Source organism: Brachionichthys hirsutus, chromosome 23 (assembly GCF_040956055.1).
Source record: "Brachionichthys hirsutus isolate HB-005 chromosome 23, CSIRO-AGI_Bhir_v1, whole genome shotgun sequence".
Taxonomy (NCBI): domain Eukaryota; kingdom Metazoa; phylum Chordata; class Actinopteri; order Lophiiformes; family Brachionichthyidae; genus Brachionichthys; species Brachionichthys hirsutus.
Window position 1 is genome coordinate 4886242 of NC_090919.1, and position 25860 is coordinate 4912101.

At 47.9% G+C, this 25860-nt stretch overlaps 3 protein-coding genes across 3 annotated transcripts; 1 reads left to right on the forward strand and 2 right to left on the reverse strand.

Moving 5' to 3' along the window:
* Positions 1–3048: 3048 nt before the first annotated feature.
* On the reverse strand, positions 3049–8569 carry drap1 (DR1-associated protein 1 (negative cofactor 2 alpha)). Its single transcript, XM_068755875.1, has 7 exons — positions 8528–8569; positions 7897–7969; positions 7522–7615; positions 7126–7251; positions 5846–5936; positions 5463–5551; positions 3049–4531 (listed from the first exon to the last, which is right to left on the reverse strand). Exons 1-7 carry the CDS (start codon positions 8567–8569, stop codon positions 4357–4359), a joined length of 690 nt encoding a protein of 229 aa, XP_068611976.1. The 3' UTR covers positions 3049–4356.
* Positions 8570–9396: 827 nt separating this feature from the next.
* On the forward strand, positions 9397–10847 carry c23h11orf68 (chromosome 23 C11orf68 homolog). Its single transcript, XM_068755611.1, has 2 exons — positions 9397–9457; positions 9863–10847. Exon 2 carries the CDS (start codon positions 9890–9892, stop codon positions 10631–10633), a length of 744 nt encoding a protein of 247 aa, XP_068611712.1. The 5' UTR covers positions 9397–9457; positions 9863–9889; the 3' UTR covers positions 10634–10847.
* Positions 10848–10858: 11 nt separating this feature from the next.
* rela (v-rel avian reticuloendotheliosis viral oncogene homolog A) lies at positions 10859–23961 on the reverse strand. The gene is made up of 11 exons (XM_068755612.1): positions 23936–23961; positions 17296–17331; positions 16641–16786; positions 15679–15824; positions 14399–14490; positions 13819–13953; positions 13297–13401; positions 12982–13197; positions 12819–12899; positions 12629–12712; positions 10859–12340 (listed from the first exon to the last, which is right to left on the reverse strand). The coding sequence occupies exons 1-11, from the start codon at positions 23940–23942 to the stop codon at positions 11502–11504; spliced, it is 1887 nt and encodes a 628-aa protein (XP_068611713.1). The 5' UTR covers positions 23943–23961; the 3' UTR covers positions 10859–11501.
* Between the last annotated feature and the right edge of the window lie 1899 nt (positions 23962–25860).

Sequence of the window (25860 nt, forward strand, 5' to 3'; positions counted from 1 at the left end):
GTTACAAAGTTCGCAGGGACTACTATGGTGACGCCACAACACCGCCCCTTTTCTACCTCTTATTGGTTCACCAATATCCATCCGTCCCCCTCAATATCTGTCAATCATAATCTTAGCCAATCAGAGGGTGGATTGCGCCCTCGCCATAGTAGGATAGGAAATGTCGTCACAGGGGAGCGTCAAGATATTGCATGTCCGGTTGTTACTATCAAAATAAATATTAGACTTTGTGCCCGTTTCAACAATTGTTTTGGTTTGGTTTATTTTTATATGGATAAAACGACGTTTGCATGTCAAAAAGGGAATAAGTAAGCAAAGATCATAACTTTAACACTTAAATTAATCAAATGAGTAGCGATAAAACTTTGGTGAAATACGAGTATGCTTCATAGACCGGAAATATACGTCAGGCGTGTGAACTTGGTTTTCCTTTTTAATTCAATTACACGTTTGAAAAATAATAACTTCAATGGAGAAAAACAAATCTGCAGTTTAACAAAAGCTGTTTATTTTAGCATGTATTCGAAAACAATTTAATGTGCTATTTATAGAAGACCATTTCGTGTATGTCGTGTTTTGAGACGTTTACTTTGAAATCTGCCTTGTCCTGACTGAAATCTATTTAATTCACTATTGATTTAAGTCGCTTTTATTTTAAAATGTAAGATTTGTTTATTATATGTGACTGGATGGGTTGGTAAAGTTTTAGATATTTATGGAGCATTCAAACTTAGAGGATGCTATATTTTAATGATTTTAGGCATGCAGTATAATTGTTCAGCCATGTGACAATAATGTAAATTGCTGTGATTAAAGTCATTTTACACAGTCTGCATATTTTATTTTATTTTATTTAAACTTCGCTATTGCTATTTACATACCGCTCAGACATTCATTAAAACCATCACCGGAGACAAAGAGGATAAAGCGCTGCTGATGTTGCAGACTTGATTTTGTCAAAGCATGACCGAAGATTACAAAAACGGATTTTCAAGCATAGCTTCACTTTTTCAAAGTGTTTAGTGTTTGGCTGGTTGAAAAGGGCGGCTGCTGGGAAGCTCACTGATATAGTCTTAAAAAATGTAATCCAATCATTTTGTTTTACACATTTCATAACCAGTCAGGGAGGCATGGCAAGATCCAAATGATTGATTATCTCATTGATTATATTACGTTTCATGATACTAATCTTTATCTGTTCCCATAGGGCAGAAACCGATGTAATTTTTATTTCTGACTTTGTTTGGCATTCCAAAAACAGTTTTATTTATAGTTATTTTTTTTATTTTTTTACTGAATTAATCAACCAATTATTTTTGGTGAGATTACACACACACAAGAAATATTGCAACATTGTGATGTTGTCAGGGACTGTGAGAAACACAAATGTAGTGCCACACCTTACAAAATTAAACTTTTGGAAATGGTGGCGTATTCTTGGTTGTATTGCAGTGTACGTATATTTGTACGTACACTGCACTGGATTTATAGAACTAAGGGATTTTTTTTTCTCCTGTACTTATCGGCAAAACAAGTATCATCTTGGTTCACAATTTGTCCTCTGATGGAGGCTACAGCATTAATAAATCACTCTTTGGACACAAGCGTTCTAAATCGCTGTGATGCGAAATACCTTTTTATTTCTTGATGAAAGTCAGGAACTTTCTTTGGACAATTTTTCTGATGTTTTTTTTTTTTTTTTTTAATAAAGTCAGTGTCTCTCTGGGAAGGGGAATCAGAGGGCTACCTTTGGCCCTGCTGGCTGCTGTGTGGAAACAGTGTGCTTCCTTCTGTTGGCCCTTGATGCGTCCACTCCCCTCCCTCCTTCCCTGCCTCATGGCTGCCGTCTGTTTGGACACCGACCTCCTAAAGTCAACTACCACAGACATGGCTGACCCCACCCTGCATGCAGTCCGCTGAGTCAACGCTTGTGCAGGAAGGATGCAGTTGTTTTTGCGGTCCAGGCTCAGGGTTACTTGGTCGGTTGGGTGTCGGGGGGGGAGGGGGGGGGGATAAAAGAAGGCTGCGTTTACACGACAAAGTTGACCTGTAAAAATAAAGAAGGCAGAAGGAAGAGGGAAGATTGACACACACTTCAGAGTGCCAGCTACTTTGAACGTAGACTGTATGATGGTAACAGTCTCAGGTAAACACCACCTGTGCTGTCTTGTACTTATCTGATTTGAATAGCAGGAATACCTGCAATGGTCAGTATAAATAGCAGCACTTGTATATAAAGTTGCACGAATCAGTGTGATGTCGTAAATCATTGAGAAAAGCTTATAATGCCAAAAGTTTTTTAAATACATAATTATTGCTGCTCCAAGGGGTCAAAAATATCACTCAGTAGTTAGCAAAGCCAAGGCAGAACAATTCAGCCCCCCCCCCCCCACCATCTTGTTCACATTGTTCCGGATCTGCATAAAAAACACTCAACAAAACTGGGAGAAGAAAAAAGAGAAGACATGAGAAAGAAACGGAAGCAAGAAAAGCAAAGTAAAATAAAAACAATGTGATTGAGAGGCACAAAGATGAGGCAGGAGAAAGAGATAGAGAAGATAGGGGGGGGGGTATAAGTAGATGAACAAAGAGAGACAGAAAAGTACAGAATGCAGGAGAGAGAGCAAGACGGAAGGAAACTGAAACAAAAGAAAGGAGTGAGTTGAAAGAGGATAGCAGGAAGTAAACCAAGACACTCTGACTCCACATACTGTAAAGGCACTGGCAGAGCTACAAACACGTGAATACACCCAATAGATCGGCAGTCGAAGCTGTAAAGGCAACAAGCATCATGACTGCAGGGCCAGGCGGGGGAGACATGGAGACAACGGGGACGACTGAGAGCTTGGAACGCAAGTGAAGTTCAGACTCACAAGAGCAGCATATACAGCTGGACACAGGGGCGGAAATGAGGATTATATGTCCAGATTAACTGAATGATTCCATCCCTTTCTTTACTGGCTGATGGACCTAAACACACCCCAAACAAATTCAAATCACGATGGATATCTGTGTGTCTTGGTGTGAAATAATCTGCAGTCAGACGTCAAAGATCTTTATCTGAGTAGGAAACACAACAGTGGAAATAATCCGTACAGAATGTTGAAGACAAACAAACCGAACTTGGAATCCGCAAACAGATTTGGATGCGTTTAAAAACCTCCAAGAGGCAATAAACCAAGTGGCCAACATTTTATGTACAATACAAACAATTTATAAATATATATATACAGTCAAAGTTATCTTCAGGGTCCATCTCTGATGCAGAAAACACAAATAACTAAAACAAGAGATGCTTTTTTTTCTCTTTTTTTTATTGAAATATGATCTTTATTTCACCCATACAAAATAAAAAGGTTAAAAGCTTACAATAAAGTGTCAACTTTCACTGTGTGTTGAGAAACATTTCATACCGAGACTCTCACGAGAAAAAGTGAGCCCCATCGCTGCGTTCAATGGATACATTTAAAACAAGCTAAAAGAGGGGCGGGGGCTAGGAGGAAGATTACTTGTGATTATTGGGTTGACTAGAACGGAAATCAGAGGACAAAAGGATACAAACAACTTTAAAAACAAAGTTATAGTCCAAGAGTCACAGGATACTTCTGATGGGTAATGTAGCGGAATTTAATAAACATACATAACAAAATACGGAGTCCAACTGGCAGAGGGACGAACCTGACGGCGCAGAAACAACCAAAAACAAAATGTCCTTCACCGACCCGCTACGGCCGACTTCAGGGCAGCTCTCGATAAAAACGTGAATTAAAAAGAGAAACCAATTCCAAAAAAAAAAAAAAAAAAAAAAGAAAGATATGGTTGTCCTGACAGGAAGTAGGGATTGCATGTTAGCAGTATTTCAACAAGTGCTCATCTCCTTCCAAATACTTCAAACTGTTGCCCTGAACTCATTTTGGTGAGCCGCCCACGAAAGAGCACCAAAACTACCCCGAGAGAATGTTTCAGCCCTCCTGAGCGACGAAAGTCTGCAAAGAGGCCTGCGGGATGATAATAAAGGAAAGCGTCAAAAAGAAAGTCACGCTAAGGAAACACAAACCGCATCGACCCAGATTGGTGGAATAGAATAAGCGACTTGTTAAAAAACATCCTCGTTGCATTCGCCTCTACAATAAAATAAAACAGACAAGAAAATTAAAACACATTCATGTACATCAGACGCGTTTCCTGTGGCGGCGCCTCGTACAGCCGGCTGCTTCTGTCAGCGGGTCGTGATGAAGAGTCTTTCCCCCTCCTCTGCACAGAGCAGGCGTCGCCTCGAGAAGACTGAAGGTAATGGCGTGTGTGTGTGTGTGCGTGTGTGTGTGTGTGTGTGTGCGCGTGTGAAAGACGGGGGAGCTAAGAGTCATAGTCTTCATCGTCATCCTCATCGTTTTTGTGTGGCGCAGGGGGCGGCGGCGTGACGCTCATCATGGAAGGGTGGGGGGCAAACGCCATGCCGCCCTGGGGCTGCGCCGGAGCCATTGAGATCACGTTGCCCATGTGCGTGTGCTGGTGGGGGGGGTTCGAGCTGCTGGGGCAGAAGCAGAGGAGGAAATCAGATAAGGTTACAGTATCGATTTATTTCTACAGTCGAGCTGTGAGTGTGTGTATATTTTATTTTTATATTCTACTGTTGCATAATTTCTTTTCTCTCCTTCTTGTCGTCGCGACAGCAGAACGTTCCGAGAGGCGCGTGGCAAATGTGCCTCGGAGACAATCTTCTCGACCGTCAGCACTGATGGACGGGACAAAAGCAAAGATAGTCCGTTTTCAAACAGCCATTCGTTTATTAGGGCGGCGTGGAGAGGCGGTGAGGACGTCTCTCTCTCTCGCTCTCTCTCTCTCGGGCTTCCTTCGAGTCAGCATATCTGGATCCCGAGTAGCTCCTTGTTGATTTACTGGCGTTAAACTAAGACACGTTGCTTGTTTGCCCGACGGCAAACGCGTTAACATTTCCGGCCTTCTAGTTGTCCTCTTCAGCCGCAGCGGTCGTTATGAGGGAACGTTTATTGCCAAATCGTTGCGTATCTCAACGGGACTCGCGTTAGGAGCTAACACATGCCTGGTGGTAAAGTTCTTTTTTTTTTTTCATTCTGCTTGTGGTTTTATTCTGGTGACATAAATTAAATGTGCACAGTACGTGGCGGCTGGACGGAAGGAATCAACAGTAAGGAGGCGATACCTTAGAGAGGAAGAGCGCTTTCTTTTTTTTCCTCATTAGTATGTTTAAATGTTAAAAAGAAAGAAGGGTTATATCGCTTTCAACCCTCTCTACAAAAAAGGGAAAAGTATTTTTAGGTTACCGTTTCAAAACTCTCTCATTCAAAGTGTTTCCTGTATTCCCTCGAGGGAAATTATAGGAAGGCTTGCGGCAAAGAAACCGTCACGCTCCAAGAATTAAGTGACCTCGTCTCGCCGGCGGCCCCAGACGCTCTAGATGAGTGTTCCAGACATGGCCGTACCTGTGGAACCTCGACGCGGCCTGCAGATTTGTGCTCGACTGGGAGCCGTCCTCCTCTTCCCCCTCGGTTTCGCTGTCTTCAGATTCGTCCTGCTTTCGCCACAAGAAACACAAATAATTCAAACAGCTGGGAAACGTTTAAACATAAATGAGAGTTTGTCGAGAATGTGGCGCTTTTCTTCTATGAAATTCATTCGCATCTCTGCCGCTAAACACAAGTCCACAACGAACATCCTGCTGTTGTTCTCGATATTTCTGCTTGGAGCTCGCAACAAACCAAAAAAAAACACTATTCTTCCGAGCTCAAATTGTCCTGATGCAGACTCGGGAACGAGGCGTAGCAACGGAAATTAGCCGTTATTCATAAAAAAATAAAACGCCCACCTCTTGCTCGGACTCCGTCTCAGACAACTTCTTGTCCTTGCCTTTGGATGTGGCCCCTCCGTTCTTACGGCCAGATCCCGGTTTACGACCCCTGAGAGGGGGGAGGGGGGGGGGGGGGGCACAAAGGTGGAGGAACCGGGTCAAAACATTGTTTTGTTTCTGCGCTTACAGCTTCATGACAGAGTCACGCTAGAAAATATGCAACAACCCAATAATGATGAGCAGCCTGCTCAGGCTCAGCTGCAGACAGCTTATAATTACAGATATTGAACAGATGCATTTTGCGACGACATTGATCTGAAAGACAGTTTAGAAATTGTAACAGATTTGACAGATGTTGTAGACAAAAAAAAAAGTAAGTTTCTTTTTGTTTCCTCTGCATAGCCAGAGTATAATAGCGTCTAATATACAGACGGTTATTCCTCGTGCATCAGTCAGATAATCAGACACAATTCTGATTTAGGGAATCGTGGGCTGGTACTGCTGATGGAAGGAAATGTCTTTCAGCCATTTTTATTGTGACGACAAAGTGTTCGAATATCCGGAGCTCGCAAACATCTGAAAACTGGAACACAATCGGTCTAATTTCCCGCTTTAGTGCGACATCTTATAACTCGTTTGGTAATTGACGTTCAATTCCCTGCGTCAATATGGCAGCAGCTGCAGGGTTTGATCCTAAAGTCGATCCTGCCTTCTCTCCCACAGTCCCCATTCATCGGTTCTTGCCTTGTAACGCTAAAATAACGCGGCCTCGCTTGTTCTGTTGTAAATTAAATGATACAAACTTAACAAATGAGGAAACATCAAAACTCGCAGTTTAAACTGACACCAAGTTGCTGTTCCTAATGAGAGAAAAACGATCATCCTCCTGTCCACAAAGAGCCTGCTGCCCTGTTTGTGTGGCTTCACACACTTATAATGGACGAGCGAAGGATAAACCGACAGCACAGACCGCCCCGGTTTTTATCGCACCGAGAAGCAACAGTCCCATGAGTTTGACTCCTTCAGCCCTGCAAATTGAAATGCTTTGGATCATCAGATCAGACTTTTATGTGTGGTAGTTTTTCACAAGGACGACATTATGTACACTTTGTGTACAAACATTGAACCTGTTAACCCACAAAGTTAAAAATAAAAATGTTATTGCTCCCAAATAGACCTTGCAGGTCTGAGCTTCCTGGCGTGATCTTTGTACACAGCAGTCAGCGCTGCGCTTCTACTGTAACTGCAGTGCAGTACAAATACATGCATGCGTGTGTGTAAAAGAACGTGAGCGATACCTGCGCGGGACTTTTTCACCTCCGCCCTCGGTGTGATTCTCCTCCCCTTCGCCCTGCATGTCTGGCACTGTTGCCACCAGATCTTTTAGGAAGTCGAACTGTTGCTCCAGCTCAATGCACTGCTTCCTGTATACAAACAGTCAAAGAGTTTAAATACTGAGAAACGTACTCGTCGCCAGAACTACTTTCAGAAACTTCTAGAACTTAAAATTACCATCAGGCCTTCACGAGCATCAGAGGACGTTACAACCAGGAAAATAGCTTTAAGTGTCTTCATCAAACTCTAAGGAAGAGATTCTCTGCTGCATGTATTCAGGCTCAAATTATAACCATCAGAGCGACCTAAACAGAGAACGACTCCCAAAGACATGCTAAAATAGCAACACGGAAACTTACAGGTGCGATGTTGTCATTGTCTTTGCATTCTTAGACTGGGTGACTTGACAGGCTTTGGTAAGCAGCGATTCCAGAAAAAGCTCCAGGGCTCTTGCTGATGTCTCAGTTAAGGAAAACAAAACATGCAGTTGTGACAATAAAAACAACGAGTATAAATCTGTAGATGCAACACAGGAAGATGCGACTTTCTGATCATTTGTCTTTGGATGCAATCGAAAGAAGAAGATGTTTTCAGTTACTTGGGAAAAAAGCATCTAATCTTCTTGTTTAAAATTAGACAGGAAGAATGTCAATAGAAATACCTCCATTCATTCAAAAAACATACAGACGGACACCCAGGAACTCGCAGAGTGAATATTTCTGGTGGCAGGATACAAATAATAACAGGTACAGCTGCAGCCACTTTGCCTATCTCTTCATCTGTCTGCATAATCTTCTTAATCCTTGCCTGAAACGACAATTGTGAGTGTTAGAAGTGTTAGGTTTGATTAGAAATACAATGCATGAACCAAGGGCCATTATTAAAAACATTGTAAATAAACCATATAACACTTTTAAGACATGCAAGTTTAAAAACAATTACCCAGGTCTGATGCCATTTAGCCATTGTAAATATCCCAAAAGTTTGTTACATATGCATTTGCAAATGGGGGATTTGTTCAGAATTATGTTCGGATGTAGCTTCATTTAGCTGGTGTTGCTAAAAACAACAATGCTACTAGACTCGCTAGCTAATCTACGTTTTGAGCCTTAAATGTACGACGTCTTAACAAACAGTGGGGTGCAAAGTAAGTAAGATAACGCAACGACGTCAAAAGCGATTATTTAATTTAGTGTAATTAACATTTTAGTTTAAACGGCATTAATTTTCCTGTTAGCTTCTTAGCTATACAGGTAAAGAACCAGGCCCAAGTACATTCAAGCTAGCTACAGAAGTTAGCTCTCCGTTGTAGTTCATCACTAGTTGTTCTTTACGCCGGGTCAGCAAAGCAAAGTTTAAACTTACCGGAGGGAATCTGGCGTTATATTTCTTCTTTTTGCTGGGCATAGTAAAATTACCTGGGCTACCAAGCTAAAATAAAATGGAATTTATTCCGCAGTATTATTCTATATCATATATAAACCACCGCCACCGGGCACACACTGGCTAGCATTAGCTAACCAGCTAACGCGTTAGCACGACGTCGTCACTCGTTGCCTGTTCCCTGTCAGGTGCACTGGGTTCCGCAGGGTCACAGCGCCGTCGTGTTCGTCCCAACTTGTATTTGTAAGAACGTGATGTTAGTTTCAGCTAATACTCCGCAATTGTTTTTGCGTTTGATGTGTACAAATATATGAAAATAAACACTTGTGGTTACACACATCCGTTGATAAATCAGGTATCTTTTTTGTTTATTTATGTGCTGCATCGAAAAGATGGGATGATTTACGTACATTTGGGTTCAATACTACAACCTTTTTAGGTTTGCTGTGAATGAAAACAACTCTTCAACTGGAACTGGAGGTGAGAAAAATGCCACAAGTTTTGTCTTCAAAGGATAGAGTGAAGTGGAGAAAGGTTGATTTGCTGTGGCGACCCCTGACGGGAGAAAACGGAAGCGCAACAGTAGGCCTTGTCCGGATCTTAATCCCAGATTATATGCGTCAATGTTAAAACCGAAGAATCGATGGCTCTGACGAATCATGGAAAGCAGTCAGAGGACATCAGACACAATCGCTTTTCTGTGGTGAAACGCAAAACACGTCTGCATATACAGTATATGTACAGTAGGTGGCAGTGCGCATCTTCAAAGTCACGATTTAATAAAGGAAGAGAAGAAGACGTTTCGCGCATGCGCGGTAGCTGAAAAAAAAAAAAAATGTTGCTGAAGACGACAGGAGAAAACGAAAGCGAGCGACTCCGAGCCGGGATTCGCACCGTCAGTGTCATAATTATGTGAGTGTTAACGTTGACGTAGTCGCGATCAACTTCTGACTGTAATTAACATTTATCTGAATTTGTGAGGAGGAATATTGACGCTGGGTGAATTAGCTAGTCGAGAGGAGCCGTGTCGTTACAGACCTTTTGGGAATTTAAGTAAAAAAAGTTGTTTGTTTATCGCTCAGACTTAGACGGGGGGGTGGGGGGGGGGGGGGGGACTTTTGTGTGAAAGCGTATGTGTTGATAATGTAGCATGGAAGCTAGTATCACTATATGTAAAAAAAAAAAAGTCAGAAACCCCATCTGTAATATACATCTGCTGGTCATATAATTAGAATATCATGAAAAAGTTCATTTATGTGGTTTATATTATGTAATTATTGGTTATTAAATCTCACAACGATATTCTCGTTTCCACAGAACGAGCTCCGGGAGACTGACGGCAACATGGAGGACGAGGCCCCGCGTGCAGATGGCGACACGGAGACCACGTTTCACGCTGAGACCTACGCTGCCGAGGCCATGGCTGCAGACATGGACCCGTGGATCGTTTTCAATGCCAAAATAACTCCCAGATCGGACTTCGCCGGCTGGCTGGAGAGCAACAGGCCCTCGCGAGTGTACAGATACGGGGACGAGGAAGCCGGCACCAGTGCTGTGGGGTGGATTGCCGTGCTGGGCGCCGACCGCTGCCCCGCCACTGGGGATGTCGACGGCCTCCAGGAGGGCTGGGAGAAACTCGTGGCCGGTGGCCGACCTGCTAGCTTTGAAACGGTGAAGGAACTGGCCCTGAATCACGGAGTGCTCAACGGCAAGTGGCTGATGCACTTGGAAACTGGTTTCAAGTTGGACCGTGCCTGGGAGCGCGTGGCCGGGGCCGTGCTGGACGGCAAGATCTCGTCGGCCAAGGTCAGCGCCTACGACCCGAAAGGAGACGGCGAGCAGGTCATCTGCGCCTATAACGACAACTTCACCGACGAGAGCGACGTCGTGCGATTGGACGCCGTTATCCGAGCCTCCGGGGTCAAATGCCCGCTCGCCTACAAGCCGGACGTTTACACGCATCTCGGGATCTACAGAAACAACCGCTGGAAGCTTTGCCCGACGATATACGAGAGCAAGTTCGACCTGGAGTGCGTGCCGAGGCGGTCTCGGATCCGGAATAAAGTCACCAATCTGGAGGTGAAATGAGGATAACCGCTGCTTGCTTGACTAGAATAGACGTGAACATTAAGTTCTTTCACAAAATGTCACGTTCGTACCGAATGAGTGTTGTTTCCTGCATCCAAACATCCTGGGCTGAACAAATCTTCGTCTTGAAATCGACATTTCCTTTTGCCCGTTTTGTTTAGTATGTTCTGAAGCACAGTTTGAGTTGCCAAATAAAGTTTACTTTCGAAGACCATCTTATAGTATGTGGTTGTTTTTATTGCAGAGAAAAGTATTTAGCAATTTGAGAGCATTAGTGAAAGCAAAAAAAAAAAAAAAGTCAGAATTTGCTTTAGACATACAATTATAAAATTTTAATTTCACTGTAAAGTGAAGCAAGTACTCAAAATATTCACCATACGCAAATACACCACACAAAAATCTGATAGTTTTTCTGCTATGAGCAGATACATTATTCTTTTTGCTTGTTTTAATTATTTACATACAGCCCTTCATTCGGTTCTTTGATTTGTCTACAAGAAAATTAATACGACTGATGTTAAAAATAAAAAAATAAAACATGAGGTGGAAAGGATAAGTTCCATAAGTGTGATTAAATCGTGATAATATGCTTTGCTTCAAAGAAAGCAGTCTGACTATGAACATTTCACCTAAACAATGATGCTAACGTTGACCACGGTAAATATTACGGTACAGAACGGATGCCTCGTAGGTGGACGACCTTCCAGCAGGAATACAGAATCTGATTTTCAGACAAAGACGTTGAAAGGCAGCCGGACTTGCTGATATTTCAAAACGGAGCCGGTTTCACCGAACCTTCCCGTCGCTCCCGTTTCTTCATCGTCTTCAGAAAACAACGTTTCAGTTCGGAAAAGCCTACGACCGAGCCTTAAGTCGGGTGTCCCGGCACGAACCGGGCCTGGCCCCCCCCGCTGTTGAAAATAGAAATGAGACGATCTTCGTCGGCAGACATCAGCTCGTCAAACTCGTCCAGCACCGGCGGCCGGTGGTGGGGGTGGTGGTGGTGGGGGGGTTGGCTGCCGGCTGGAACGTCAGTCAGCCCCTCCGTCTGGAGCAAATTGATGATGCTGTTGGGGTAATTCATCCAGGTGCTTCCCGGGACGTCGGGGGGGTTCGTAGCGGCGCTCGGCGCGGCTTGTTGGCACGCCGCTAACATCGAGACGCCGTTGTGGCTCTCGCCGATGAGGGTGGTGTTCAGGAGGTCGTCGAAGTCGTCCATGTTCAGGCTGTCCAGCGTGCCTTGGGCCTGGGCTTCGGAGAAGCTGGGGAACTCTGGGATGTCGTCGTCCGCGAGCGGCGGCGGCGGCGCCTCCACGCGGAACTGCGAGCCCTGGTGGGGGAAGGCGCCGCCGGCCTGCGGGGAAGCCGCGCTCGCCTGGGAGGCCGCCGCTTGCTCCGGGGGGATGGCGGAGGAAAGGTTGGGGAAGTATTTGTGAAGGTCCGTCAGGCTGACCGTGGAGAAGTCATGGTTGACGGAGCGAGCGGCGGTCGAGGAGGGGGCGGCAGAGGACGCCGGCATCTGCCCCGCCGGGAAGTTCGGCACTGGAGTAGCTTTGGACTGGGGGACCAGGGTCAGCGTCTCCATGATCCGCCAGGTCTCGCTTGTCGTTGCGTCGCAGACGGAGGGGGGGGCCTCCACCTTGGGCTGAACCGAGTAGAGTTGGTTGTACGGGTAGGACGGCTGAGGCTTGGCCCCGCAGGGGGCGGCTGGAGACACACAACGCAGACAAGGAGCAATCTGTAGTTAGACCGGCGCTTTAAAATTAAAACAATTAAAAAAACCAAGCTTTAATGACGCACAGCTTCATAGATCTGAGACGGGACGAAGAGACGAGGAGTGGAATATGCATCCAACGTGAAGGTGACGAGGAAGAGGCACGTCCCGAAGAAGGTGGGGCGACGCGACAAGTCCTCAAGCGCCCCCCCCCCCCCCCCCCCCCCCACCCTCTTTCTTTCGGAATCTATTCAAGGTCGTTTTCAGGAGATGAAACTCACCGGCTTGTGGATTCATCGCCGTGTGCTTGGCCGTGGCCGTCCTCCGGACCGGGTTCATGTGGCGTCTGTCTTGTGGAATGGTCACTGATAAGAGAGCGAGAGAGAGAGAGAGAGAGAGAGAGAGATTACATCACATGGCCACGGTAAAGAGAAACGGCTTCTTCCTCTGGAGGCAGTCTAGTCAGCCCACCGCTCGACAGCATGGGCCCCAGCTTCAGGCTCTGGAACATCTCCCCCGTTCGCTTCCTCTTGTCAGTCAGCTTGTATTCGTCTGCAAGAGAGGACGACCGAATTCAGCTTTTTCCGCCATTTTGAGCGACGTCGAGTACCCGCGACCGCACGCCGCCTCTCACCGGGGTCAGCGGGCAGGTACTGGAAGTCCATCGGCTCGCTGACCTCGCGGTCGGAGGGACGGCGGAGCTGCATTTTGACTCTCGTGGGCTCGCGGAGGTTGGCGTTGCAGTACGGCGGCGTGCGGAAGACGATGGCCACCTGTCTGTGGACGTCGGCCTGGGAGAAAGTCCCCTTTCCCTCCCAGGAGTCCTGGAAGAAGCGGACCTCGATGTCCTCTGCAGGGGGGGGGGGGACGCAAGATGAGAAGGTGCCACAGCTAAGAATGTACTCACCACATAGAAACCAAAGAAACCCAAATCACAGCTCTGGTGCACCTTTTTGCACTTTGTCACACAGCAGGAAGATCTCGTCTCCTCCTTTGCAGCTTCCGTAGTTGCGGTTGATTCTGCAGATTTTCAGCTCAGCTGTGTTCGGGGCCCCTGAATGAGGGGAGAGAAACCAGCGCAACCTCAGACACCCAAAAAACGTTGTTGTTTTTTCTGTGTGTGTTTTTTTTTTATATCTATATATATTTTTCTATAAATGTTATTGTTAAAAATAACCTTTATAATGACAGAGGAATTTGTAAAACCAAAAAACGGTCTAAATTCTCTATACATGTTCTGTGCATGTGCGGTTACCATGGAAACAAGTTCCTCTAAATTACATTCAGAAATGTTTAGAATGCAAAAGTGGAACCGAGTCAGAGAATTAAGCTTTTCGGGAGGTTTGTAGGTCGAACGTGGGGAAACACGTAAAACAAAATGGTCCAGGAAAAAGGAGAAAAAGAAAATAAAACGAGTCAAAATATCTGCTCCCAAACATTCTCCGTTTTCGCGCGCGGGTCATCCACTCACTGTTGTCGTAGATGGGCTGTGACACTACAGGCTCCAGAGGGTACAGCTCCCCGGTGGGCAAAGTGACGGAGGCCTGGAAGCAAAGTCGGACGGAATTCAGGTCGTACTCCTCCTCCCACACCTTCCCATCGGGAACTGCAGGGAAGACGCGGAAAGGGTGAGATGTCAGGAAGCTCGGCAGGGCACGCATCCGGCGTAGATATCAGTCAGAAGCAAAAGTAATAAGTTACTGTCTGTTATAATCAGAATCATTAATGCGTGTAATTTATCCACTAGTTATCTAGTTCCAAGAGATTCAGGCCAGTATTCAAACATTTTTAGTGTTTTTCACCATTTTCATAAAAAAAAAAAGAAAAGAATAGAATATATTCCAAAACCTAAAAAAAGAAGGAAAAAAAGAAACTACAAACACGCTGTGCAAAAGCGCTGCAGGGATTCTCTTGATCAGCCAAATTAGCTTTGGTAAAATTTAAAGCGGATCGTTTCAGAAAGTCCCTCTCTCCACACACAGACGGATTTAACAGAGGAAGGTCGACAACACAAAAGCCGCTTTGAGTTGCGTTCGACTTTGGCCGCTCACTGCTGAAAGGGTTGTTATTGGTCTCCAGCCGGCACGCGATGGCCTCGGTCACGTCCTTCTTCTTCACGCACTGGATGCCGAGGTTCTGAAAACTGAAAGGGAACCGCGTCAGAGTAAAACTGAAAGGCAGAAGCCACCGCGGAGCCTCGTCGATGGGGGAGGCGCTGGCAATTCAGCATTCATGTATGAGAAAGAAAAACAAGTGGAAAGATGTACACCCAAAATCCCATAAAATACAAGTTTAAGAATTAAAAAGAAAAAAGCTCAATCCTCATCTCATGGGTCGCTGGCCGCATCCGCAGGCCGAGAGAACAGTTAAGTGGAAAAATACAGGAATTCCGGCACACGTCCAACCGATGAGGCAGTTTTCTCGACATCCGGTAATAGAAGATGATTTCACGGCGTGCCAAGAAGCTCGAACGATCCCAGATTCACAAGTTACAAGAGTTGGTTTGATCTGTGATTTCTGCTCTTCAAACAGGTCGATGGCCGAGATATTCTCACTTTGGGCGACGGAGGCGGTTCAAACAACTCAAGCTAGTGCGTTTTGGCTAATCTCATGACCTCCCGTCTCCCGTTCCACGTACTGGATGTTCTGTCGGACCCTTAGGACACCTCCCTTTCTCTCTGGCTGCATGTCAAATCTGCGAGTCAGACGGCCGCTCCAGCGAACATGCCCTCGTCAAAGATGTTTCCGAAACTCGTCCTTCAGTTCTGATTTATTTATTTCTGATTTGATTTTCTTATCTTATCGAAACACGGTGAGAAAACCGTTTCTGGAGAAACACTCGCTTCAAATGCGAAGGAAGCGACTCAAAGGGGGTTTAAAAGGATTAGAGTTCCGCGTGCAACACGGCCCTGAAGGATAAATCCGATCAGCGGCATCTGAAAGCAAACATTCTGTTACGTAGCGAACCAACGTGGAATCGTGGGAGTTGTAGTTTTAAACACACTGCAGGAGAAAAGCTATCTCCTACCAATAACAGAGGCTCAGACAAACACAGGTCGCTCTGCCCAGGTTGAATTACAAAACACTGGGTAACATGGGTAAACATATCTTAGTTATGGCCTTATCTTTTTACTTCCTGCAGCTCCTGAAGGCATCTTTACCTTTTTTTTTTTTTTAGGCAAAGGTGCAGTAAAGCACTAAACCGAGGAGAAGCAACGTGTCCTTCAGCCAGTAAATGTTTTACTCATCCCCAGACCCAAGAAGCGTCCGTCGGCTCCTTCTGCACAGGAGGATGCATCCTCCCCTCACACACACACACACACACACACACCTGTGCACTCTCCTCTCCTGCAGGTCGGCCTCGTAGTATCCGTGTTTGCAGTCTTTGCCCACCAGCTCGTGGGGGTGTGGCTTGTGTGGCGCGTTCCTCGACACCAGCGATATGCGGACACGCATCGGGCCACTGTAGTTGTGCACCTGGAGGAGTAATGTACACAGGAATGATGTAATATATACGCTTTATTGAAATGTAGCGCAGTCCTCAGAACATGATTTATTACATTTTACATGAAGATTACACACGTTTGTTTGTTTTTTAGCTCTTGGTCTGTCTTCTTGCAGTACACGAGGTCTCTGGATAACTTCAGGGCGGAGCAGCCTCACCAGCACGCCATGTACTACCTGTGCCTGCTGATGACGGAGGTGGCGTGGACCAAAGAAGAGCTGCGCCAGGCCCTGGACGGTGAGCTGCCGCTCACTTCCTGTCCGCTTTTGGGCAATAAAATATCTGAAATAAGTGAGAGAAAGTGTGGAAGGATGTTAAAATAGTGAACAAAGAGGTATAATGAAAATCAGAGAATACCAAATACACAAATTACGTTTTAAGACAAACCAGTGGAGATTAAAAGATTAAAAAAGCAGAAGTTTACAAATGTTGATATAAAAGAAAACAGCGAAACATTTCAGCTAATCTTTTTACTCAACTGATTTGATCAGATTTAGTTTCTTCCATTAATTTGTTTAATTAATAAATACATAAATAAACAACAAATAAATGATTACTTTCACATTTTCATCCTCAATGACTCTGCTAGAATTTTTAATCAACAGATTCAGAGAATTCTCAACAATAAATAAAATGCACAAAAAAAAAAACAAGGTGGTTTTTGAAACGACACAGGCGGCATCTGAACCACGAGGTAAGGAGGGAAGTAATATACAAAGGAAAGCGGGGGGGGGGCTCGGCCATAATATCGCAGGTAAAACACGGCGGGTCAGCTGCTTCCTGCTCACCTTGATGGCCGGGTGGGTCTTGGTGGTGTCGTTGCTCTTCTCTCCCGGGATGCTGCCGGCCGAACGTCCCTCACATTTATACCGGAACCTCATCCCCCTCTGCTTCGGCTGCTCGATGATCTCCAGGAAAGGGTTCGCTGTTTGGACTGAAGGCCAGAGGGGGGGGGGGGGGGGGGGGGCAAACACAGCGCCGGAGTCACGCAGGAGTCAGTTAGTTGCGTTTACATGGACAAAATGTCTTTAATCCGATCAGAGATCGGAGTGAAATCATGATCGGATGCACCGTGTTCATAAAAATATTGATCCGATTAGGACTCGCGTGTTCATGCATCACACTTTCAATCGGAATCAATTATTTTCACATGCGCAATTTATACCAAACATACGGGAAATAGGAGAAGAAGAAGCCGTAGCGACTTCCGTTGCAAACAAAACGTGGCTCCGCCCGTTCCTGCTTGAAACGTCGGCGTTATTTCTCGCGTTTGTACCGAAACATCGGAGGAAGTGTTTTCATGCGCCCTGATCAGATCATCAATCACCACCCCTCTGGATCAGAATAGAATCTCGATCGGGTCAGACTAATCCGATTACACGTGTCCGTGTGAACGCAGCCAGTGATGTTTGCAGCACTGATTCTTCACAGGAAACTCCTTACCTGGGTTGAGGGCGCCCATGTTCCATCCGTGCACGACTGTGGTGGACAGAAAACGAGAAAAGACATTTCAGCCGCTCGTCAATCAAGTTCCCGCAGAGATGAGTGGATTCTACTGCCCGCAAAACTCGGAGGACGCGGAATGTCGCCGAGCGGAAGCCGCTTTCGGCACGTTTTTTGGCTTAAGTCAGGGTTCGTGTCAGCCGTCGTATAATTAGTCATCATTAATGGTCCTCTCAGGTGCAAAGAGAACTAGAAAGACAATCAGAGATTGCAGACCCCGCCTCCAATAGACTATTCGATCTTGTGAGACAGTAAACAGGGCTTCCGGATCAGAGGGGCCAAACCTGCTCTAGCTTGCTGCTCCGGAACGTACTACAAGACTCCTTCTGGACTCTTTTTCCCATCATGCCATTCGTGTCCCTCCCTCTTAACGTGTCAGTTTACAGCAGAGGCACAATTCCAGATGTAAAAATAATTCTAGAATCTGGATCCAGATCCGGATCAACGCCATTCTCGGGGAGGACCGAGCCACGGACAGAACCTTGCTTGTGTAAAAATTTCAAGTCGATTGGGTTACTAGTTTTTGAGTTATGCGCTCGGACAGACAAACAAACAAACAAACAGACAAACAGACAGACAAACGCACCCAATTGCAATACCCTCGTCTCCTCTTCGGCGAGGGTAACAAGAAGTGCACAGTTAAGCAGACAAAAAAAAACCAGGCTGGGTGTAATACCCGGGTCAAATGACCCGCCTCCATTGTGATTGGAGAGCGGCCAGCGCTCCGGTTTCAGGTGCGCAGTGAAGACTTCGTGTGTCACATTCGCTCAGACACAAGATCAGCAGGCGGGAGCTCCAAGTCGCAACACGTCTGCTTCACATCCTCAGCTAGCCCAACAAACAGCAGGGGGGGGGGGGGGGTTCCACCTGTCTTTGACTAATTCCTTCTGTCCAGATATCGATTAACATTGAACTAGAAAAGCAAAGATTAGCCTCACGAGCCCCGTGATAATGTGACCCTTAAAAGACGAGTCCAGAAATAGTCAAACCTGAAATCTGGAATCACGTCTTTGGTGTTATTGTTATTCTAGAAAGAAGAAAAGAAATCACGAAGGGTGTCCTTTCTTCAGGATCATCTCGATCGGTGACCTTTGACACACGAGAGCAAACGGCACCGGCTTCAGCTGCAGTCTGAACTCGCTTGAGTCTCTGTTGCTGTTTTATTCCGAGCAAAGCCTCCTCGGGAGAGTTTTATTTCAGATGATACATCAAATCATGACAGTTCTGAGAGACTCCCAGAGAGCCCAGATACTTGTTCGTTAAGTATCTGGGCTCTCTCTGCAAGACATTTCTCAAAGACCTTTTGGACTTTATGTTCTCCAAAGAGAAGCAAGTTAGGATGAGAGCTGGAGAAGTGGTGCCGATCGGGGCCGTTTACACGACGGCGATTGATTCGGTTTGGTTATTTGACTGCAGGGACTTTATTGTCATATTAAAATAGAAAACTCCTCTGAAAACGGTGATGGCAACATCAAACAACAAGCATAGTAACTATATATTTATATATATATTGTAGCGTCCGTCGGACGCTGGAATAAGCACACGGTTGATCTCACAAAGAGCTCTTTATTAAATGGTCACTGTCGGCCGTAACCACGCCACAACGGAACGGGTAACTATCCCTCACTCCCGCAGCTCCCTCTCACACACCCCGCCCCTCCTCCCTGGGATGCCTTCGCGGACTCTCTGCAGCGTAGGAACAACGAACACTCTTAAAACATGAACCGTTACACTGCCCCCCCCTTACTGAATCCCTCGCCCCGAGGGATCACAAACAAAGTCTCTGAGATGGCCCGGGGGCTTTCGCCGCCTTCGGGGCCGAGTGGGCAGTGCTGCAGCCTCCTGCCACTGCGCAGGGGGTGAGTCCGGGGGTGGTGGTGTCTTGTCTCTGGGAGGGGGTGTTGGGGGACGGGGACGGGGCCTGGGCCGCTGAAGTGGGCGCGCATCCCCTTTGTATGGGGCCAACCTGTCCCTGTGAAGCGCCACCCGTCTCCCTCTAGGGGGCAGCTGGACCCTGTACACAACCTCCCCCAATCTCTCCAAAACTTCACAGGGCCCCGACCAGTGACAGTCTAACTTTGGGCACCGTCCCTTTTTCCGTTTAGGGGTGTACACCCACACTAAGTCACCAGCGCTGAAGTCTCTCCCTCTGGACCTCAGGTCGTAATTCCTTTTTTGCCTCATCCCCGCTTTCCCGAGCTGGTCACGGGCAAAAGCGTGAGCTGACTCCATCCTATCTTGGAGCCTCCTGGCATATTCTGGCCCCGGTGGAACTGCTGGTGTGTCCGGGGGGTTTCCAAACACCATCTCCGCAGGGGCCCGCAGCTCCCGACCCAACATCAGCAGAGCAGGTGTGCATGAGGTGGAATCTTGCACAGCAGATCTGTAGGCCAGCAAAACAAGGGGGATGTGCATGTCCCAATCACGCTGATGTTCTGCGGTGAGTATGGCCAGTTGTTTCCCTAAGGTTCTGTTGAACCGTTCGACGAGCCCGTCACTCTGTGGGTGCAGCGGGGTGGTCCGGGTCTTCTCCATTCCCAGGCGCTCACACATGGCAGAGAAGACTGCTGACTCGAAGTTCCTCCCCTGGTCGCTGTGGATCGTCTCAGCTGCTCCGAATCTGGCGAACATGCCCTCCACCAGTGCATCAGCAACAGTCTCTGCCTCCTGGTTCGGTATGGCGTACGCCTCCGGCCACTTCGTAAAATAATCCATAGCAACCAGGACGTAACGGTTCCCCTTGTCTGTACGTGGAAATGGGCCCATTATATCCACTGCTACTCTCTCCATCGGGGCTCCCACTGCCAGCTGTTGAAGGTGGGCGCGGGATTGGTCGGGGGGGCCTTTATGTGCTGTGCAGAGGTCACAGCGGCGGCAAAAGTCCTCCACGTCCCGCCTGAGCTGGCCCCAGTAGAAACTCTGCCGCAGCCGGCCAAGGGTTTTTGAGATCCCAAAATGCCCGGCTCCAGCCGTGCCATGACAGGCCTTTAGCACGGCTTCCCTCAGGGCTCCAGGGACCACCACCTGCCACCTCTCCTCTCCAGTAGCTGGTGCCTTCCAGGCCCTCTGAAGCACCCCGTCCTTAAGCCGAAGGGCTGCAAATTTTTCAAAGAGTCCCTTAGTGGCAGGGGAGCACCCGGCGACCTCATTCCACTGGGGCCTCCTTCCGGACTCCATCCACTGCAACACTGGTTGGAGGTCAGCGTCTTTTTCCTGTTGGACTCTCCACTCTACAGACCCAACAACCTGCGCTGCTCTGCAGGCTAGTCTGTCCTCGCTGGGCATGGGGTCGTGTTTCCCCTCGGCGCAGAGCTCCACCTCCCGGGCCTCCCTCTTCTCGCAGTACCGACAGTGGTGGGGGTTGGCCAGTCCTTCACTGCTCGCACTTTTTCCTCCAGCGTGCTGATGCCCTCGCCCCCAATCTTGTGCCCCAGGAACTCCAGCTCCCTCCTCATAAAGCAGCATTTATCTGGGTGGAGCTTCAACCCAGCCGCTGCTATCCTCTGCAGCGTCTGCTGCAAAGATGCCAGAGCCGCCCCAAAAGTGCTCCCATGGACCAGGATGTCGTCCAGGTAAACCAGGCATTCCTGGCGGGGGACATCAGCCAGAGCTTTCTCCATCAATCTCTCAAACGTGGCTGGGGCATTACACAGGCCAAAGGGGAGGACCCGAAACTGCCACAGCCCCCTGCCAGTACAGAATGCGGTTTTCGGTCTTGCTTCTGGGCTGAGAGGCACCTGCCAGTAACCGCTGCGCAGATCTAGGGAGGAAAACCAGGAGGAGCCGGAAATTAAGTCCAGAGACTCATCAATACGGGGCAGCGGGTACGAGTCTTTTTTCGTCACGCTGTTCAATGGCCTGTAGTCCACACAGAATCTCATTTTTGAGCTCCTCTTTTTGTTGACCATCACAACCCCAGAGGCCCAGGGGCTGTCAGAAGGCTCAATGATGCCATTCTGCAGCATCTCGCTGATTGCGCTGTCAGCAGCAGCCTGACGTGCTAGGGGAAGGCGGCGAGGGCGTGTCTTAATGGGCCTGGCATCCCCGGTGTCGATGTCATGTTGCACCAGGTGAGTCAGGCCCACTTCCTCTTCCGTCAATGCAAAAATGTTCTGGAACTCTAACAACACCTGCCACAGCTCCGCTTGTTGCTTGGCATCCAAGCTGTGGCAGTTGTGCTTCCACACCTCCCTCACCATCCCCATCCTGTCTCCCTCACCTGCCGTGGGACACTGCACCTGAGAAGGAGGCTGTGTGACTGCTGGGAGATGGGAAGCAAGGGGCTGCGGCACCTGAGAGGTTGGTAGTAGGGGCTGTGTCTTGCGTTGCTCCTTTACTGCTCTCATGCTTGGCTGTTGCAGCCCACGGGTCTGAGCGGGGCGCACCATTTCAATTGTGGGGCCCCTTGGGAAAGTCAACGTGTTCCCCCCCAGGTCTAACACACCTCGTGTGGCACGAAGAAAGTCCAGGCCCAATATGCAGGGATCCTGCACTGCTGCAACCCACACCTTAAAGTTCACTGACAGCCCCCCCAGCCGTATGGTGACCACTCCCCTCCCAATCATAGGAGCTAGCTCACCTGTCACGGTTCGCAGCTTCACCTCAGTGTGTTCTAAATGTGTCCCTGCTGGCACCACATCAGGTCTCACTAATGTTGCAGTGGAGCCGGTATCAATAAGGGCTGTGCATGGAGCTCCTGCCAGGGCGATGGGTACATGGCAAAAGTCCCCTGCATTGGTCCAGCCCACCACCCTTGCAGATTCGGTGCTGTCGTCTGCTTCTGGAGGGAGCGGAGCCCCGCTCCCCCTGCCGTTCCATTGGGCTCCGTCCACTGGAACCGAGGCCGGGTGGGACACAGAGAAAGGAGCCTGCGTTGTCCCATCTACGCAGGTCCCGAGCCGTTTCCCTGGACGCCAGCTTGCTTCGGGCACCGTCTGCTGATGTGACCCTGCTGACCACACGTCCAGCACACCGGGGGGTTTCGGCGAGGGCTGTGGTTGTCGCGTGCTTGGTGCGGTGATGCGGCTCTGATTAGCTCAGTCAGTTCAGCAACCCAAGCCGGTTTCTCCTGACCTGGGTCACTATGCACCACAGCCCTTGTCACTGGCCCTTGGTAGCCCTCGGCAGCGCCCCCTACAGCCTCTCTCTCCGCCGCCAGCTCCAGGGCCTCTTGCAGACTACAAGGATGGGCAAGCTGTGTCTGCACGCGCAGCTCCCCCGGTGATAGGGCTCGTATAAACTGGTCTCTGGCCAGTTCATTCTGCACAGCAGCGGGCATGTGGGCATAAGCTTTCCTCGCCAGAGTCTCAATGTCATTAGCCAGCATACGGAGCGGCTCACCCGGCTGCCTCCGTCTGTTCATCAGCTCCGCACGCAGGACGCCTGGTTGGTTACACTGCCCGAACCGACGCTGGAGGGCTCCGACCAAAGCCCCATAGTCCTCTCTCTCCGCTGGGCTCAGCTGCAGCAAGCACGGCAGCGCGTCATCGGCGAGGCACATGGCTAGCTGGAGGGCCTTGGTGTCTTCTGACCAGTGTGCGGCCCGAGCCAGTAGCTCGAACTGGGCATGAAATGCCTCCCAGTCTGCCTTACCGGAGTACTTCGGGGTCTTGACTTGCGGCCGAACACACTGCGCGGCGCCATCCACGACCGTGGTCGGGCCCGCAAAGCCTTTCCTCGTGGCTGCGATTGAAGGGCTGAATCCGGCGTCCGCCGCTAGCTTCCTGGCTGTCTGCCTTGTGCGCTCCACAGCGCGTTCAAGCTCCATCTCATACACCCGCCTGCCGGCGTAGCCACCGTCCATTACCTCCTCTTTGATTTTCGGGCGAGCCCCTTTTCCGTCGCGTCCAGCCATTAGCGTAGCCGACGAGCAGAATTAGCCGTAGCTCACCTAGTTAGCTCCGCCCGGCTAACGGAGTTCAGCGCAGAGGGATCCGTGTTTTCACTTCTGACACCAATGTAGCGTCCGTCGGACGCTGGAATAAGCACACGGTTGATCTCACAAAGAGCTCTTTATTAAATGGTCACTGTCGGCCGTAACCACGCCACAACGGAACGGGTAACTATCCCTCACTCCCGCAGCTCCCTCTCACACACCCCGCCCCTCCTCCCTGGGATGCCTTCGCGGACTCTCTGCAGCGTAGGAACAACGAACACTCTTAAAACATGAACCGTTACACTATGTATATATACACGACTGGATAACCACTAGTCGTTGAAGTATATATATTTAGATTTCTCTTGACAGCCATGAGGTGGATCAGCAGGCCTCTTGGCACTGTTTGGCTCCAGGGTCCCCAGGTGACGTCTTTACGCAATCATAAACACAATCAGCGCCAAACCGGATGAATCCCAAAAGCGCCAAATGACGCTAACTCTGTTATAGCGCGTTAATAAGATCTACTCTCCGGGAACAGACTCCTCATGTTAGCGCAAGCGCAAACGGCAGCGGGGCTCCCCCCCCCCGTCCGTCCGTCCGTCCGTCCTCCTTCCTTTGCGCGCAACAACTCCCCGCACAGCTCCACGTCCAGTCTCTCCGGTGCGTAAAACCGCTCCAGACAACGGATCCGCTTCCGCTTACCGTCCATGGCCGATCCCCGCTTGTCTCGGTACATCCCACTCTTTATCTGGGCTCTGCTCTCAGACTAAAGGCGCGACAGAATGGACTCCGGGGAACTTCTTGACAGAGAAACCCCGCTGCCTCCTCCGCTCCACCTTCTCCTGCGCGCGGACGTGAAGCTGCGGCAGAAACGCGCCGTCGGGGTTTCCGCCGGTTCGGACGCGTATTTATTTTAGTTGTGTTATTTTTATTTACGAACAATAGCTTGTTTATTTTGTCTGTTCAAAAATAATAAACACTGCTGCCATTGAAACAATATATTCAACTCACATGTTTCTGATTTATATTGTTTAAAGTTTAAATTATTCCATTAAAAACACACAGAGATTACTTTCTTTGTTTTTCTGTCTCTTATTTTCAGCAATATTTGCCGATTGATTTATTTTTCTTGGGATTTTTCCCCTCATGTTTACAGTAGAATTTAATTCAATTTATTACACATTGCTACTAACTTTATGACAACTACTAGTCGTTGGAATAAAACATGAAATACGTGTTTCTCTAAATAGTTGGTCGCCTTTATTGTGACAGGATGTGTTATCCGTTTCCGGTGTTGTCCTTCAGTCGGCTTTAAACAGCTGCTTCCCTCGCCTTTTGTTGCGGCGCAACTTGGTACCGCCCACTCCGACCAGTGCGGAAATACCCTGATGACGCACTTGAAAGGAACAGAAAAATAAGTTACGCGTGGGAACGTCAGCCTGTTAGCTTTAGTTAGCAGTCGGAAGAGGGTCTGAGGCTGCGTTTGATCTCCACGCAAATTTCCAATCATTGACAAAGATTTCCAATCATTGACAAAAAAGTGGCAATAAATATGCTTGACTGTTGTCTTTATATTTGAGAGTTAGTGGATTAATATTCAAAATTTTAATTACAACATAATCAAGTTAAAAAAACAACAACTTTACTGCCAAAATAAATTCCCTTTATGACGTTTACTGACCAGAGGAGGGCGCTGTAAATCAAGACGTTCTACGTGAAACGTGGAGTTCATCGTATCTCTTGCTCTTTTACGCCTTTCCAGCTGTTTGTTTCATTCATAATTATATCAAGATAGAACTTTGAACAATATTTCCACAGATTATAATGTTAGGAATCAAACACAGGGCTTAATTTAAGTTTCCCGTTCTCTCTGCTTTGATTGAGTCCTGAATATCCGAGGAGCCGTAAACGCATCATAATTGTACTGATTGGGCTGGCGGCGGGGCGGAGGCTCGCGGCGCGGCGAGGCGGTGCCTTCCCTGCCAGCTCTCAGAGTCGGGCTGCGGCGCGCCGGAGCTGTGCGGAACAGAAATGGCGGAGGGCGAGTTGGACGTCGACTCGCTCATTTCTCGGCTTCTAGAGGGTGAGTTTGCGTCAGCGCTTCGTTGACGTTGCGCTGTTGTTGCGCGGCTGCGCAGAAATGATGCGGCTTCGCTTTGGGCCGGTTTCCACTTTCCCCGCTAGCGTTAGAATGTCGATAATGGCAAATCACAGACGCACCTTTTTTTTTTTTTTTTTTTTTTTAGTTATCACGAATTTACATAAATGGAGCAATTTCGTCTTTTTATATTTTATCTATAACTTCGACAACAAAAGTTCCGGTTGGGTGATAGTCCGTGCTGAGTTCGGAGGATGACGTCAGACCGACTTGAGAACTAATTACAGTGGGACAAAAAATATTAAAAATAAAAAATAGCATTTTAAAAATGTAATTTGTATGATGTCATCACTTTGGAATGAAGGCATATAAATCTTTTAAGCTTGCGAAAAAAGCAGTTAAAAAACAAAAGTATACTTTTAAAGGTTCATTGTCTGTCAGGCTAACATGATATGAACTTCTGCATCTTCTCTCGTGTGTGTTTAACACCGACTCCTGTTCCCCACGCACTGATAAGGCCTGGAATGCC